This window comes from Chrysemys picta, chromosome 16 (assembly GCF_011386835.1).
Source record: "Chrysemys picta bellii isolate R12L10 chromosome 16, ASM1138683v2, whole genome shotgun sequence".
Classification (NCBI taxonomy): domain Eukaryota; kingdom Metazoa; phylum Chordata; order Testudines; family Emydidae; genus Chrysemys; species Chrysemys picta.
Window position 1 is genome coordinate 28,588,846 of NC_088806.1, and position 14,826 is coordinate 28,603,671.

The 14,826-nt window shown below is 53.8% G+C and overlaps 1 protein-coding gene across 3 annotated transcripts in view; it reads left to right on the forward strand.

Annotated features, from left to right (window-relative positions):
- Positions 1-936: 936 nt before the first annotated feature.
- Positions 937-14,826, forward strand: part of TMPRSS5 (transmembrane serine protease 5) — a 63,990-nt gene continuing 50,100 nt past the window's right edge. The window contains exons 1-11 of one of the 3 annotated variants that reach the window (XM_065570653.1): positions 955-1,336; positions 2,965-3,091; positions 4,114-4,221; positions 4,799-4,921; positions 6,424-6,559; positions 9,133-9,246; positions 10,161-10,204; positions 12,197-12,359; positions 12,508-12,686; positions 13,228-13,326; positions 13,716-13,858. In XM_065570653.1, coding sequence (XP_065426725.1) covers positions 1,334-1,336; positions 2,965-3,091; positions 4,114-4,221; positions 4,799-4,921; positions 6,424-6,559; positions 9,133-9,246; positions 10,161-10,204; positions 12,197-12,359; positions 12,508-12,686; positions 13,228-13,326; positions 13,716-13,858 — 1,239 coding nt within the window. In that variant the 5' untranslated portion in view covers positions 955-1,333. Of the gene's footprint in view, positions 1,337-2,964; positions 3,092-4,113; positions 4,222-4,798; positions 4,922-6,423; positions 6,560-9,132; positions 9,247-10,160; positions 10,205-12,196; positions 12,360-12,507; positions 12,687-13,227; positions 13,327-13,715; positions 13,859-14,826 lie in introns of all 3 variants that reach the window. The other 2 variants (XM_065570655.1, XM_065570654.1) reach the window with 2 other exon arrangements.

Consider the following 14,826-nt stretch of genomic DNA (forward strand, 5'->3'; position numbering starts at 1 on the left):
CCTTTGTGTCTGCTCTGGCTTAATTATCTCAAGGGGCTCTTCCTTTTGTGCTGTAGCCCAAGGTGCGATTAGCAAGGTGGGTAAAATGCACCATTCTACGTGATGTAAATTCAGTCCAGTCTGACTTGCAACCAGGCAGCTTCGGGGACAGGAGTGACTTGCAAGGAGCCTCTCCATGCCCTGTCGGCAGGAATGACGCAGGCAGCCAGTGAGCTATCTCAGTCACGGCTGTGTGTGAGTGTATTGGGGGTATGGGGGTCCCAAGGATCTTACCACAGTACCCCAGCCCTGTCTGTGGACTCAGAGACCATGATGGTAGGAAGGAAGATGGGGCAAAGGGAGAGAAAACCCTAGGGTCGGCGCAAAGGATCCTGCTGGCAATCACAACCATTTCCACAGCAAATAGCCTCATTCGTTTCCACCCCCTGAGCCAGGCAGGTTCAAGGAAACCCAGGGCCCCTTGTCAAACCATTACATCAGGCCCCTTTGGGCTCCAAGGCCGAGGAGGGGCTGGCTGACTTTGAGGGAAGAAAGAGACAATGGAAATGGCCTTGTAGCGTATGACAGCTCTGCACCAGGGACAGGACAGCTCTGCACCAGGGACACGCGATATCACGCTCCGTGGCTGCTGTGAAACCTGCCCGAGAGACAGCTCCAGATGCCCCACGTTAACCTCGGCAGCACTCCTGGAGTTTTTGCCAACAAACCGACTGGAGCAGAAACTGTTGGGAGTTGTTGCCCTAGGAGTCAGGTAAGAGGATCCCATCTTCCTAAATGATGGATGAACTGAACCTTACGGGGCTCGGAGAGGCTGCAGCTGATCTTGCTCTCTTGCAGTATTTATCACCTGGAATATTATGGCTGCTCTGCAGAGAAGTCTGGTCCAAACAGAATCAAAATGAACCAGGGGGCTGAGGTCTGAAACATTTCAACAAAGGCTAATACCGCTCTGTCACTCTCCACCCGCAATCCAGCGGAGTGACAGAGTTTCCTGGTGGGGTGCCCAGGAGAGTGGCATGCTTTTTGGGCACGGGGAGGAGGGCGGGGCGTTGCTAAGCGACTGCCCCCTTATCTATTACAGGCACCAATTAGCAGATTGTAGGGAGGTGGGCAAACCAGTCTGGCAGCCTCCTGACTTCTCTGGGAAAACAACAGCTCTATTCACTGTGACACCATAGCTGCTGGCTTTGTTTAGCCCATGCATGCGTGTGTGGTGTGAAACCCAGGCTATTTAACGGGAGGCCCGGGTGCTGTGCCTGTCAGAGAGCAGCCGCTGGCCCCATGGAGCAGTGATGGTGAATTAGCCGCATGCTCTCCCCCGAGTGCTGCTGTCATGGTAAGGAGCTTTTACCTTCTGTACGACCACGCGCTGTCTGGTGGTGCACAGCCTGGAGCTAAGTGGTCTCAGAGCACCTGCACTTTGGTATGGAAGTGGTGAGCTCTGTGGGTTCCTTTCATGCACTAGACCAAGGGTTCTCAACCTTTTTCTTTCTGAGCCCCCACTCCCAACATGCTATAAAAACTCCACGGGCCCCCTGTGCCACAACAACTGTTTTTCTCCGTGTCCAGTACATTAAAAGCCAGGGCCGGTGTAGGGGGTAACAAGCAGGACAATTGCCCAGGGCCCCACACCACAGGGAGCCCTGCGAAGCTAAGTTGCTCCATCTTTGGCTTCAGCCGCATGCGGCAGGGTTCAGACTTCAGTCCCGTGCGATGGGGGTTGGGCTTTCTTCCCGGGGCCCCAGCACCTCTTACGCCAGCTCTGGTTTATTTTGGCAGGCCCCCTGAAACCGGCTTGTGGCCCCCCCCAGGAGGCCTTGGATGCCTGGTTGAGAACCTCTGCGCTAGAGGTTCTAATACGCTCGAACATGTGCATCCGACCGTTCCGGCGAATGGGAGGGAGGAATTGTGGGTTGGAAACTAGTGAAGAGCCTGTGACTGAAGGAGAAAATGGAAAGCTAAGAAACTGAACCTTGGGTTCTGCAGCAGGCATCAGATTTGTGTGTGTGTGTGTGTGTGTGCGTGCACACGCAGAAAGTGCCCCACTCAGATTGCTGGATAAAGTTCCTTGTTTTGTTTCTTAGCTCTTCTTACCGAGCTTTGAGGTGCCCTACCGCACAGCTTCTAGAGGACAGGCTTGGGCTGTCCTGCACTGAAGCGGGTGGAGAACATTTCATGGACACATTTTTTGAGCAAAATGAGCATTTTCATGGAAACGCTTTGTTTTGGTCAAAATCTGTTTTTGAAGAAAACCGAGGATGTTTTCAGTGCTCAGGGTAGGGTGGTTGTTTTGTTTTCCCATTTTCCTCCCCAGGGGGTTAATGTAGTTTCATTAAAAAAAAAAAAAAATTGGGTGAACATTTTTTAAACGAAACAAAAATGTTTTGTTGCTTTTGAATTCCCCCCCAGAGAGTCCCCCTGTGTATTGACCGGCTGTACCCAGCCCACACAGGGCTGCCAGGGGAGTGCTCCTTTCTCCCACCCTGCCCCCTAGGACCTGGGATCCCACCCCCCATATCTCAGGCTTCCACTAAGAACGAAGGGAATGCCTGTTCCCAAACTGCTCTGGCTTTGTGCCTCTCCCCCTGGGATGAGCTGGGACTGGATCCCGGCTCTTGTGCCAGGGATCCATCTTCTCAGTTCAGAACCCCATTGGTGGAGCTCCTTCTCTGAGCATGCCCACTAGGATCCCCTCTCTAAGGGGTATTGTGAGGTTTTCATTGACCACGGGGAGCCAGCAGGACAGTTGGACCCTGGTGCCTGCAGGATAGGGACTTTGCGGTTGGTTGCACGGGGGAAGAGAGTGCATTGGCTATTTATCTGTCTATCCAAGTGGATTTTCAGATCTGGGCCCAACATGAGTGACTGGGCCATGAACCACCTCCGCCAGTGCATTTGGACCATTCCCCTGATTACTTCCCTGTGGCCCCAGATTTGTACAGATCTTTGTTTCTTTCCCTCTAGAATCTTGGATCAGTTCCCCAGTTCCCCATTGACCTTCAGAGCCCTCGGGATGCTGGTCAAAGCCAGAGGGCCAAGACAACGGAGCCAAGAGGAGAAGTGGGAAGGACACAGACCTCAGCCAGACATGGTGAGCTATTCATGGGGGTTGGGCAGTTGGGGTAGCATGAGGCGTAAGGGGTTTCTCTGCTTCGCCTGGCACCCACAGGATCCAGATCAACCCAGGACTGGCAACCCCACAACACCTGCTCACATCAAGGTGGCTGCATTGAGCTCGCCTAGGAGATGAGCGGTCAGAGACTGGGGCTCCTCACGTGGGAATCCCACGCTGAGGGGAATCTCGGGCAACCGTCCCTCGTGCTCACCCCAGAACTGGCGCTTTCTTTGCCATTTCTAACCCTAACCCTCACCTCCCTGTGGAAAGAAAAATACCCTCCTGAACCTGAAACATCTGTCCACTCCTCCCCCACTCCAGCAGCCCCGAGTGTCCAGGGCCTAGAGAGCCCTGCATGGAGGGTGCTGGAGTAGCCGTGCGGGTTGTTACCATCGCCTGCCCCGGAGAAGGTCACTGGGAATTGCCCCTTGTCGGAGATGTCCAACCAGCTAGTCTATTCTGCATTGCTAAATGCAGCCAAGTGGGACAGGCTCTCCAGTGCACCGGCGTGAAGATCACGTGCTCTTCACAAGCGTTTGTACAGTGCAGCACCACATCACCGCCTCTTGTGCTCGTGTAAATGACTCAGAGCCTCCCTTGTGATGTATAGATGCTGCAGATGTTGCCTCTCCAGAGACACAGCCAGCTATTAGTAAAGTAAGCAGGTTGCCTGGTCCCGCTAGCCTGACTTCTTTAATTAAAAGGCTCCGGTGCCTTTGGCTGGCCAGATGGAAGATGTCCAGGGGAAGGATCCCTCCTTAGTTCTCATGTTTGCACCCTGGGGAGTCTTGTTAGGGACTGAGACCCGGTGCCCCATCCTGGGCACTAACCACGGCGCATGGTGGACCGCTGGGCTTATCCTCATAGGAAGAGAAGAGAGTTTGTGGTGAGCTAGGGAGTTTACAAGGGGCTAGATGGGGCCAGACTGTGCCACAGAGGAGAAGACAATGAGACCCAGAACTTGTTCAGTATCCAACCTCTCTCTGTTTTTTTTAAAGATTCTGCCAACACATCCCTGGAAAACCTCTGCCCCATCAAGAGATGCCTCCTGTTGCTTGGGGCCATCGGGCTACTGGCAGGGGCCGCCATCGGGATGTGGCTTCTAGGTCTGTATCTCCTGGGGGATTCCTCACCTCTCTCAAAACCGCCCTTAGACCAGTGGCTGAAACGGACAGCAGGGCTTTGGGGTCATGCAAGTGATGGAGCGAATTGTCACCAGGGGCCCAGGGCCACAGACACCAGGCGTGGGAAAGCCCAGCTGCAAAGCCCAAGAAGGGAGAGTACCGGAGGCAGCACAGTGCAGCAGGCACTGGAATGGGTTCTAGTCCTGGTCTGCCATGACCTGCTGCGTGACCCTGGGCAAGTTCCTTCCCCACTCGGAGCCTGTTTCCCCTCTCACCTTGCGTCTGTTGTGTCTGTTTCAATGTAAGCTCTTCAGGGCAGGGACCATCTCTCGCTGTGCGTTTGTACAACACCGTGCACAATGGGGGGTTGATCCAAGTGCTACTGTAGTGCAAATAATAGATCAGCCTCATAATAACTGGAATCTCTTGGTTGACTTCAGCAGGCTTTGGATCAAGCCCTAAGGGTATATCTAACCCCCCCGGGGCCAGTGCAGGGTTGTTCTGGGGCCTTGTCTAGACTGTTCTATCACATCTCACTCCTCTGCGCTTCCTCCTGAAGTGAAATTCCTGACAGCGCCCCTGACAGACCAGGATCCCAGCCCCCTGCAGGACGTGGAGTCGATCCCAATCTGCACAGACGCCAGGGAAGACGAGCCCGTCATCACCACGGCTCCCAGGAGAGGTTTGAGATCTTTACTCCCCACGCCCCTTTTCTCCTCGCTGCCAGGATCCCTGTGGAGAGGATGTGTCGCCTAGTGCCTTCAGCTGGACCTTTCACTCACAGTGATCTGTGGAAACCCCCTGGAATCCAGCCTGACCTAAGAACAAGGTCAAAGGCAAAGCAAAGAATGAGGCTGTCTCTGTGCCTTTGCCTGCCCCTTTCTCGTTGTCACAGACCAGAAAGTTCCCCCGCGTTCTGTTTTTCTCCTTGAGTTTTGCAGTAAAAAGCCTCTTCCCTCCCCGGAGGATGTTTGCATCACAGTAGCAACTTGACAGCTGAGCCCAGTGGTTAAAGGGGAGCGAAGCAGGAGGCGGAAGAGCAGTGGGGGGGAAGTGCTGTTTACCCAAGCCAGGGAGAGGAGGGGGAGCGCGCTCTCCGTTCTGAGCAGAGGAGAAGGGAGCTGGACTCCTCCTTACTGACCCCCTGATTTTGACCCCCACCCCTAAAGTGGGAGCTGAGCAGATTGTGAGCTGTGGTTCAAATTCAGCAGTGACGCCAACGATGGTGTAAATGACTTTCCTGCACCTCCTGCTGTCTAGGGCTCAGCGTTAGCCCTCCGCACCCATCTCCTGAGGTCGCCACAGATCACAGTGTGTCTGGGCCCCATTTGGCTGGGGGTTTCCCATCTTGCAAGCAAAGGCGAGGTGACAACAACCTCTTACCCACCGGGTGTTCAGTGCAGGTGCACCAGTGCTCCCAACATGTCACACTTCCTGTTCTCCACTGGTCCCCCTTTTCCGACCCTCACACCCCAGAGGTAACCTCTGCCCCTGTTTTAATCCCACATGAAGCTAGCCCTTGGGATGGGGCGTCTCACAAAGTCACCACTTCACAGCAATGGAGTTTTAATCAAGTCCCTGAGATGCTAATTGCTTGTTGAATGCAGGAGACGGGGTGGTTCATTGGACAGGGTGTAGGACAGGCAGTGGGTTCTATGCTTGCCTCTACCACAATCGCTCTGTGACACCAACCTCGGCCTGACTCTACAATGGGGATAGTGTTAATGGTGCTATTTAAAGTGTTTAGAGATTTCTAACTGGAAAGTGCTATGTAAGTAGTAAGTGTCTCGGATTCAGCCTCCAACTAATTTTGCAGCTTTTCTTTCACTCAAACAGGCCCTGCTCAGCTTCTGCCTTTAAACCCAGTCCCCAACATGCTTTATTTTTGGGACACTGGAGCAATTCTGAAGCAAAGGGGAAGCTTGCTGGAGCCCTCTGCATAGCACTACCCAGAATGCTTTGCCAGTACCCAGCAGTGCCACCCCCTGAGCCCAGGGAGCACATGGAAAGGTCGAGGAGTGGTTTGCAATAGCCCCAAAGGTTTTCTGGGGCACTTTGCAGGGCCAGATTTGGTGATGGGTTCGTCCCTCGTTAGTCACGGGGACTTTATTGTGTTTAGCTTTGGCCTTTGTAAAGAGCTGGTCGCAAGGACGCTTGCAGACGTTTTTAATAAAATGGTTTTAGTATCTTTCAGAATAAACACGGGAAACTTCTTGTTGGAAGTGCAGGTGGAAGGCAGGCCCGGCTGGCTCCTGGCATGTCACGAGCGGTGGAATCTCTCCCTGGGGACTCTGATCTGTAGGCAGCTGGGATATCTCCAGTAAGTGATGCTCCTCTCAGCTTAGACCTAGTCGGCCAGTCTCAGGTACAGGTCTTTGATTTCCCATTTTTATGAAGATCTTGCAGAAGTAATGTGATCAGGGCACAGGACTGGGAGCCAGGGACCGTAGAGTTACTGACATTTATTTGCATTATACTGGGGCCTAGATTCAGCTGAGAATGGGGTCCCCTTGTGCCAGTCCCATTTCTCACCCTTTTTCTATTTTGCCACCGGAAAAGGGAGGAAACCCTCCAAATCAAACCATTTGGGGGTGGGAATTTTCACTGCAAAATTAAAAAATTTTCACCTGATATATTGTTTTAAATGAAAAAATTTCCTGTGGGGGGAAAAACAATCTGCATTTTTTTGACCCACGCTAGATGTACTGTAGCTTGGGTTTATTTCCCGAGACTTTTATAGCAGCTTCCCAAGCTTACAGAATCATGGACTGTGGAATTATCTTTCCATCGGCTTCCCTGGAAGTTGAGTTAAGCCCTTATATCATCCCTGTCTATAGAGTCACTCCCAGATATAATGTCACTGTTCTCCTATCCACTGCTGTTCTGTGGCTGTGCATTTCCCCTGAACATCACCATAGAGATGAGGAGGATGGTTTTCTGGCATAAATGAGAAGCAGAAAAACATCAGGACTCCTGGCTTCTAATTGTACCTCCTCTACTCCCTTGTGACCTCTATTCTCTGTGCCTCATTTCCCCCATCTTTCAAACAAGGTGTGACCTTGTGCAGTCTATATGGTTTTATAAAAATATAAGTGAATGTAATGTAACTGGGATATGCTTCATGCAAAAGGTCTCTTGTAAGGTATCATTACAAAGCTCATAATCTACTGAGTGTGGTCATCCTATTTGTAGAAATGTACCACTCTTGTATCTGAAACTAGAAATATAAAACAGAACTCTGAGGGCCTATTGTAATTATGTAAAGTGTGGGCCATTAAGGATGGTTTGGAATCTTGATGACTCCCATTATCTGCAGATGGCTATATTTACCTGTGAGTCTTCCTGTATATGTGTGTGCTGGCAAGTGAGTAATGAAGTCTTGCAGTGACATGTGATCATGTCACCTGAACTGGAATCCATCTTTAACCTGATGCTTTTCCAGTGTGTGTGTGTGTGGGGGGGGGGGGGGGGGTGGAAGCCCAGAGAGACAAAGGGTTCCCGCCTTATGCAAAAGATATATAAAGGGGTGGAAGAGAACAAGGAGGGAGAGGAGCCATCATGAAGAATCCCCTAGCTATCACCTGAGCTGCAACAAGAGCTGTACCAGGGGAAAGAATTGTGCCCAGGCCTGGAAGGTGTCCAGTCTGAGAAAAAACTTATTGAAGCATCTCTGAGGGTGAGATTATCTGTATTTAGTTCGATTAGACATAGATTTGCGCATTTTATTTTATTTTGCTTGGTGACTTACTTTGTTCTGTCTGTTACTACTTGGAACCACTTAAATCCTACTGTCTGTATTTAATAAAATCACTTTTTATTTAGTAATTTACTCAGAGTATGTATTAATACCTGGGGGAGCAAACAACTGTGCTTCTCTCTCTATCAGTGTTATAGAGGGCGAACAATTTATGAGTTTGCCCTGCATAAGCTTTATCCAGGGTAAAACGGATTTATCTGGGTTTAGACCCCATTGGGAGTTGGGCATCTGAGTGTTAAAGACAAGCACACTACTGTGAGCTGTTTTCAGGTAAACTTGCAGCTCTGGGACAAGTGATTCAGGCCCTGGGTCTGTGGCTGGAACCAGACGGGAGTGTCAGGCTCAGTAAGACAGGGTGCTGGAGTCCTGAGCTGGCAGGGAAAACAGAAGCAGGGGTAGTCTTTGCACATCGGGTGGCAGCTCCCAAGGGGGTTTCTGTGATCCAACCCGTCACACAAGGATCATAATATTCACCTGTTTCCCAAGTGAGGATGAACTTGTTCATGTTTGTATCTGTTTGTATTTGTTGTTTTCGTTCATGTTTGGAGCGTGTTTTGAGATCCGCACTTGGAAGGTGTTAGCGAAGGACACGGTATTATTACTTTCTCCTGTTGTACTCATACACTGTTGACACTGCAAGGCTAGCAAAGGAATAGTGGCATCTGAAAATATACTTTAGTGATGCAAGCAATTTCCTGATTTTGGTGTAACAGTGTAAAGTAAGGGCTGGGTTATGTTCATTTGCAGTATTATTATTTAGCCACTAGATGTCCCTGTGTGCTGTAAAGTTCCAGACAGGACATTGCCCTTGGTAAATGAGAGAGACAAAACTGGAACTCAAGTTGAGTGTGTGGAAGCCTGTTTTTGTGTGTCTGTAGTTGATAGCCCTCCTGTTTAAGACTGTGATTCCATGAAACATGGCAGGGTAAAGGTTTAGTCCTTCCAGTGGGTGATGGCTATTATATTTAACCCTTTCATCTCTTGTGAGCAGTGGCCAGAATTAGCATGTATAAACTAGAGTACAATGGTTCTATGCAGAAGAGAGGAAGGAAGTGCTCATTAGAAAGCCGTCATGTCAGAAGCACGGGTGAGCTCTCTCTGTGTTTAGGTGATGACATTTGCTGTTGCTTCTGCAGACTCGCCCATCACAAAGGAGTGAACCTGACGGATGTCAAGGTGAATGATACGCAAGAGTTTGTTCAGATTGTGCCCAACCAGAAGAGCAGCATTGAAGACGTGTGGCAGGTCAGGTGGGTGACGGAGCTGGGGAGAGCAGGACTGGCATTGAGGGGACTGAACAGAAGGGCCCTTCACTGCTATATTGTCTGAGAACAAATCTCCATGTTTCTGGAGGTGACTGCCAGGCTCTGCACAGCTGGCATCGTCTCTGATCAGCAAACATGGAGGGAGGGAGAAAATCTGAGCTGGCAACTAGATGACGCCAAATGGGAACACACATAGCCCAGCGACTGCACTGGCAGGAGACACAACTGCCGGGAGGGTCACAGTTCGGTGCGTCGGTCATGCTGCTAAAATAGGACTGCAGCCAGCTTGATGCTTACCCAGCGGGGATGTCTGCACTGCACTCAGCACGTGTGGGCCTATCCGAGCTAGCTTTGATCTAGCTAGTGCGAGTACCTATAGCAGCAAAGCTTTGGCAGCGCGGACTTCAGCACAGACTAGCCACCAGAATAATGACCCTGGGTCCCAGACGGGCTTGCACAGTCTGTGTTTCACGGCTAATGGTTCCTGAGCTAGGCACTGGGGTATGTCTACACATGCTGCAATCACACCTCTGATTGCAGAGCAGAGATACCCTCAGTGCCAACAGGATAGCTGACTTCCCGACCTTCAGGCAGGCCCATTACCCCTCTTAGAACAACTCTGCTTTGCGGCCGCAGCAACACAACCAGGGTCGTTGCACATGTGAGCGTTCTGCCCCGCACCAGCTCGTGTTTGCAAAGTGCTGGGAAGGTGAAAAGCCTTCTGTAGGCGCGATGATTATTCCTATCAGAATCCATTTTCTGGGCATTCTGGGTGCATCTGGCTCGTCACCATTCCTAGGGGAGCTGCCATAGAACCCCGTGATGGGCCATCTCTGTGTTTCCTGGCTGCAGAGTTCTGGGAGAGCTTTATTTCGAACCCTGATTTTATTCTTGTGCAGGAGCAGCTGTGCTTCAGGGCGAATTGTGGCTCTGAAGTGCTCCGGTAAGTGCTTTACCCTGTCCTCACATTGCACTGGGGTCTCTTGCATTCCTTGTGCTATTATAGACCCTCTGTTAATTAGCAAAAGCCCCAGGTCGGCTAGACACAGAGCGCCCTGCCCTCAGCATAGCCCTGGTGTTTCTTTGCAAAGCCTGTGTCATTCTTCCCCCATCCAGCAGCCCCAGTGTCGGATGGTCGGCAAGCAGCAGCGTTACTCAGTGAGGGAGCTCCAGCCCTCTTGAGCAACCCTGCAGTAACAAGCCAGCACAAACCAGCTGGTCTGGGTGGGAGGAAAATTTAGCTTCCCAGCCGGCTGAGTAGCAAAAAAAAAAAAAAGGTGGTTTTGAAGCCGCCGGAGCAGCCCCTTTGTCCGTGTGATTTCATAGCTGGGATCTGTTTGTAGCAGCAGCAGCAACATGACAGTCAGCTCCCAAATCCCCCCTGTCCATATGGCATAGGAGCTACTGTGTAATTAACAGCACGTGCAATCAATGCTCCTGCCCCCCGCAGTATCTAAAACCCTAATGCTCTCAGCAGCCCCTTCTTGTCAGGGAAGGCAGCTGTGGCCCGGAACTTCCCCCTGAGGCCCAGGGCTATTGCCGGGCAAGCGGCAAGCCCAGAGAAGGCCCAGGTGGAGAGGTGGGACTCCTGCCTTCCTCGCTGTTCTCTCTTGCTCCTTCTCCGCTCCGGCTTAGTGGTACTGGCTGGGGGAGGAGACTCCGTTTGTCACTGGGTGGGCAGGCAGAGGTCCTGGGACTAGCTCGGAGCACACAGAAGGGGTTAGAGTGGGTTTCTCTCTGTTATTTCACATGGGGAACAGCACAGGTGGCAAAAGAAAGGGAGAAAGCTGGGGCCACCCTGAATACCTGACGTCCTGTGGGGGGTGAGCCAGGGACTTGGGCCGAACAGGGGCTCACAGCCCGGAGGCAGGAGCACGCCTGGGGAATGACTCCTGTCATCTGCTTCCCTCTGCTGCCTGCTTTCCCTTTCTTTCCTCCCATTCCTGCCTCTTTGTTCTCCTGCTCCCGCAGGCTTGGTGCTCAAAGACCTTCTCTCTCTCTCTCTCTCTCCCTTGGGCCCCAAGGCAAAGCTCTGCTCAGCTTCTGGAGAGGGCCGGGTTTCTTGGACACCCTTTGCTGCCCATCCCTCCTCCACTCTCAGGTGGTGTTTGGGTAGGGTTACCATATTTTGTGCCTCCAAATGGAGGACACTCCACGGGCCCCGGCCCCGGCCCCGCCCCCCAGCCCCACCCACGCCCCAACTCCGCCCCTTCCCCAAAGTCTCCGCCCCCTCCCCTGCTTCCCGCGAATATTTAATTCGCGGGAAGCCTGTAGCAGGTAAGGGGGAGTGTGGGGGGAGGAGGCGCGGCCCAGGCTGGCCCCCCGGCGGCTCCAGCCTGGGTCGGCTCGGGCCCTGGGGTGCCGGCCCCGGCCCCCGGCCGACCACCCCCGGCCCGCCCAGCACTGCCGGCCCCCAGCGGCCCGGCGGACCCCCCGGCTCCCGGCCCCGTGGACCCCCCGGCCCAGCGGACCCCCCCGGCTCCTGACCCCACGGCCCAGCGGACCTCCCGGCCCCGCGGGCCCGGCCCGGCTCCCGGCCCCGCGGCCCAGCGGACCCCCCGGCCCCGGACCGGCGGACCTCCCGGCCCCGCGGGCCCGGACCGGCTCCCGGCCCCGTGGCCCAGCGGACCCCCCGGCCCCGCGGGCCCGGACCGGCTCCCGGCCCCGTGGACCCCCCGGCCCAGCAGACCCGGACCGGCTCCCAGCCCCGCGGCCCAGCAGACCCTCCCGGCCCCGCGGGCCCGGCCCCGCACCGGCCCCGGCCAAAGAGGCCCCGGCCGGGCCCTCCCGATTTTCCCGGACATGCCCGGCTTTTGGGGATTTCCCCCCCGGATGGGGATTTGAGCCCCCAAAAGCCGGACATGTCCGGGAAAATCCGGACGTATGGTAACCCTATGTTTGGGGGCACCGGGTTCACGTGTCTCCCCCTCTGCAGAGTGCGGTATGCGATCCAGGGCAGCCCGGATCGTGGGCGGAAGCGACGCCCCGTTGGGACGCTGGCCGTGGCAGGTCAGCCTGTACCTCAACTCCAGACACGTCTGCGGAGGCTCCGTGGTGGCGCACGACTGGATCCTCACGGCTGCTCACTGCGTGCACAAGTGAGTCTGGGAACGGCAGAGCCGGAGGCCTTGGCGAGGGGTCTAGCGCAGAGCCCAGCTCTTCCCCCAGCAGGGGAGGGAGTGGGGAATTGGCAGCCCCAGCAATACTGCAGCCCCCGAGGAACAGGTAGGCCATGTCTCTGCTCAGTTACAGGTGGCCTGAGGTCTCCAGCTGGCTGGTCTTTGCCGGGATTATCGCCCAGGTGTCAGTCCTACAGCAGGCCGGAGCGGCGGTGGAGAAAATCATCTACCACCCCCGCTATGACGACAGGAGTCATGACTATGACATCGCACTGATGAAACTCATAGCGCCCTTGAACTTCTCTGGTGAGACCCTTCTCTTCAGCCATCTCCCTCTTGCAGGGGACAAAGGATCCCCCCCAGAGCAGCCCCATGGCTTCCATTCGCAAGGGAGCCACCCACCAATGGTCTGATTCCCACGCCGGTGGCCTGTGTCGATCCCAGGGGCAGTGCCAGTATGGGGGTTGGTCCAGCTGTGGAGGGAGGGGGCAGCAGAGAGAAAACATTCCCCAGGCAAATCCCGGGGCCTCTACTGATGGCACAGAGGACAGAAACACTCACAAGACCTTGTCTCCCATGGATGTAGTGAAATAAGTGGGCAGATTTTGTAAAGAGCTGGGATCTGGCTGTAAAGGTCACAGTGGGAGCCGAGCTCTTTGGAGAATCCGGCCCCTGGAGCCAGAGGGAGCGGAGCTGCAAGGGTGTTTCACTTGAACTTCTCAGGACTAGATCACCCCTGCTTGCTCCAGGCCGGCTGCTCCTGGGAGCCGCTCTCGATTTGTTTGCGCTGTGCACTGAGAGGGGTGTCCCCAACTGGCGCTGCTCTAACATGTGTCTCTCTCCCCAGATGCCATCCGTGCAGTGTGTTTACCGCTGTACCAGCAGGATTTCCCCCACGGCACCCGATGCTGGATCTCCGGCTGGGGCTACACCAGACCTGAACACGGTGAGCAGCTCCAGGAGGCACGGAGAGCTCTCTCGTAGCTCCCTTTTAAAAGAAAGACGGGCGAAGGCTGCATCTCACCGAGGGGATGTTTGAGTCTAGAGGGGAGTATTGAATTCTGATCTGCAAACCTACTGCAGTCCTCAGTCCCAACCCGCAGCCCCTGCTGCTATTGCAGGCTGGGGTCCCTTACACACCCACAGCTCTGCTGATCCCCACAATCCCCACTGCTATTCCAATGACCCCTCTCCTCGTCCCATCACCCAGAGCCCTGGAGATAGAGTGTGTCTGTAATACTCCATGTCCCGCTGTGCCTTGAGTGCAAACCCCAGCATCTAGCCACCAGGGCTGCAGGTTAAACTGTCTCTCTTGTTTGTTTTCCTCACATCCAGTTCCTGTTGCTGAGATGCTGAAGGAAGCTATTGTTCCCTTAATCAGCACGAAGAAATGCAACAGCTCCTGCATGTACTCTGGTGAGCTCACCCCCAGGATGCTGTGTGCCGGCTACCTGGATGGGAAAGTAGATGCCTGCCAGGTGAGAGCAGGGAGAAAATAGCCCCTGTTGTTAATAGGCCGTGGGGGATCGAGTCCTTCCCCCACTGAGGAGCAGTGTGATGCTGCTTACTGTGGGCTGGATCCCACACGGTGTCTATCACATACATGAAAACGGGGAAGAGGGTGGGAAACGTGGCTCCCCATCTAAATGAAGAGGGGTACCCCCTATAGCCCCTTACTGGAGAGGGCATGGCAGGGCAGGGGCATGTGAAGGGTGAGATGGGAGGGTTTTAGGGGCAGAGCAGGGGCACGTTGGGGGTATGCTGGTGCCCTGTGCAGAGCTAGTGAGAGGCTGTGGGTATCAGGCCGGGGGCATGACGGGGTTTGTTCAGACCCTTCGTCGAACCAGGGAGGGGGTGTCAGAGGTGGGGATGGGGGCATGGCAGTGGTGTGCTTGGAGCTAATGCACAGGCCCCCTTCCTCCTGGATGAAAGGAACATATATACACATACTGCGAACATGAAAAGATGGGAGTTGGCCTATCAACTCTAAGAGGCTAATTAATTAAGATGAGCTATTATCAGCAGGAGAAAAAAAGTGAGGCAACTCCCACCTTTTCCTGTTCTGTTTGTATATATATATCTCCTCACTCTATATTCCACTCTATGCATCTGAAGAAGTGGGCTGTAGCCCACGAAAGCTTATGCTCAAATAAATTTGTTAGTCTCTAAGGTGCCACAAGTACTCCTGTTCTTTTTACAGCGTTTTGGCCCAGATTCACAAAGGTATTTTGCTGCTTAGTTCCCATTTATTCAAATGCCTTTGAAGATCTGGCGCTGTGGCGCCAGGGTGCATGGATTGAAAATGGCCCGTAAAGCACTTTGAGATCCTCTGACTGAGGGAGAGGCGAGAGGAAAATCATGAGAACTAAAGCGATATAACAGAGCTGGGTTTAGCAATCTGCATGCCAAGGGGACGTACTAGCAGCAGGCAGCTCAGCTCTGCCCT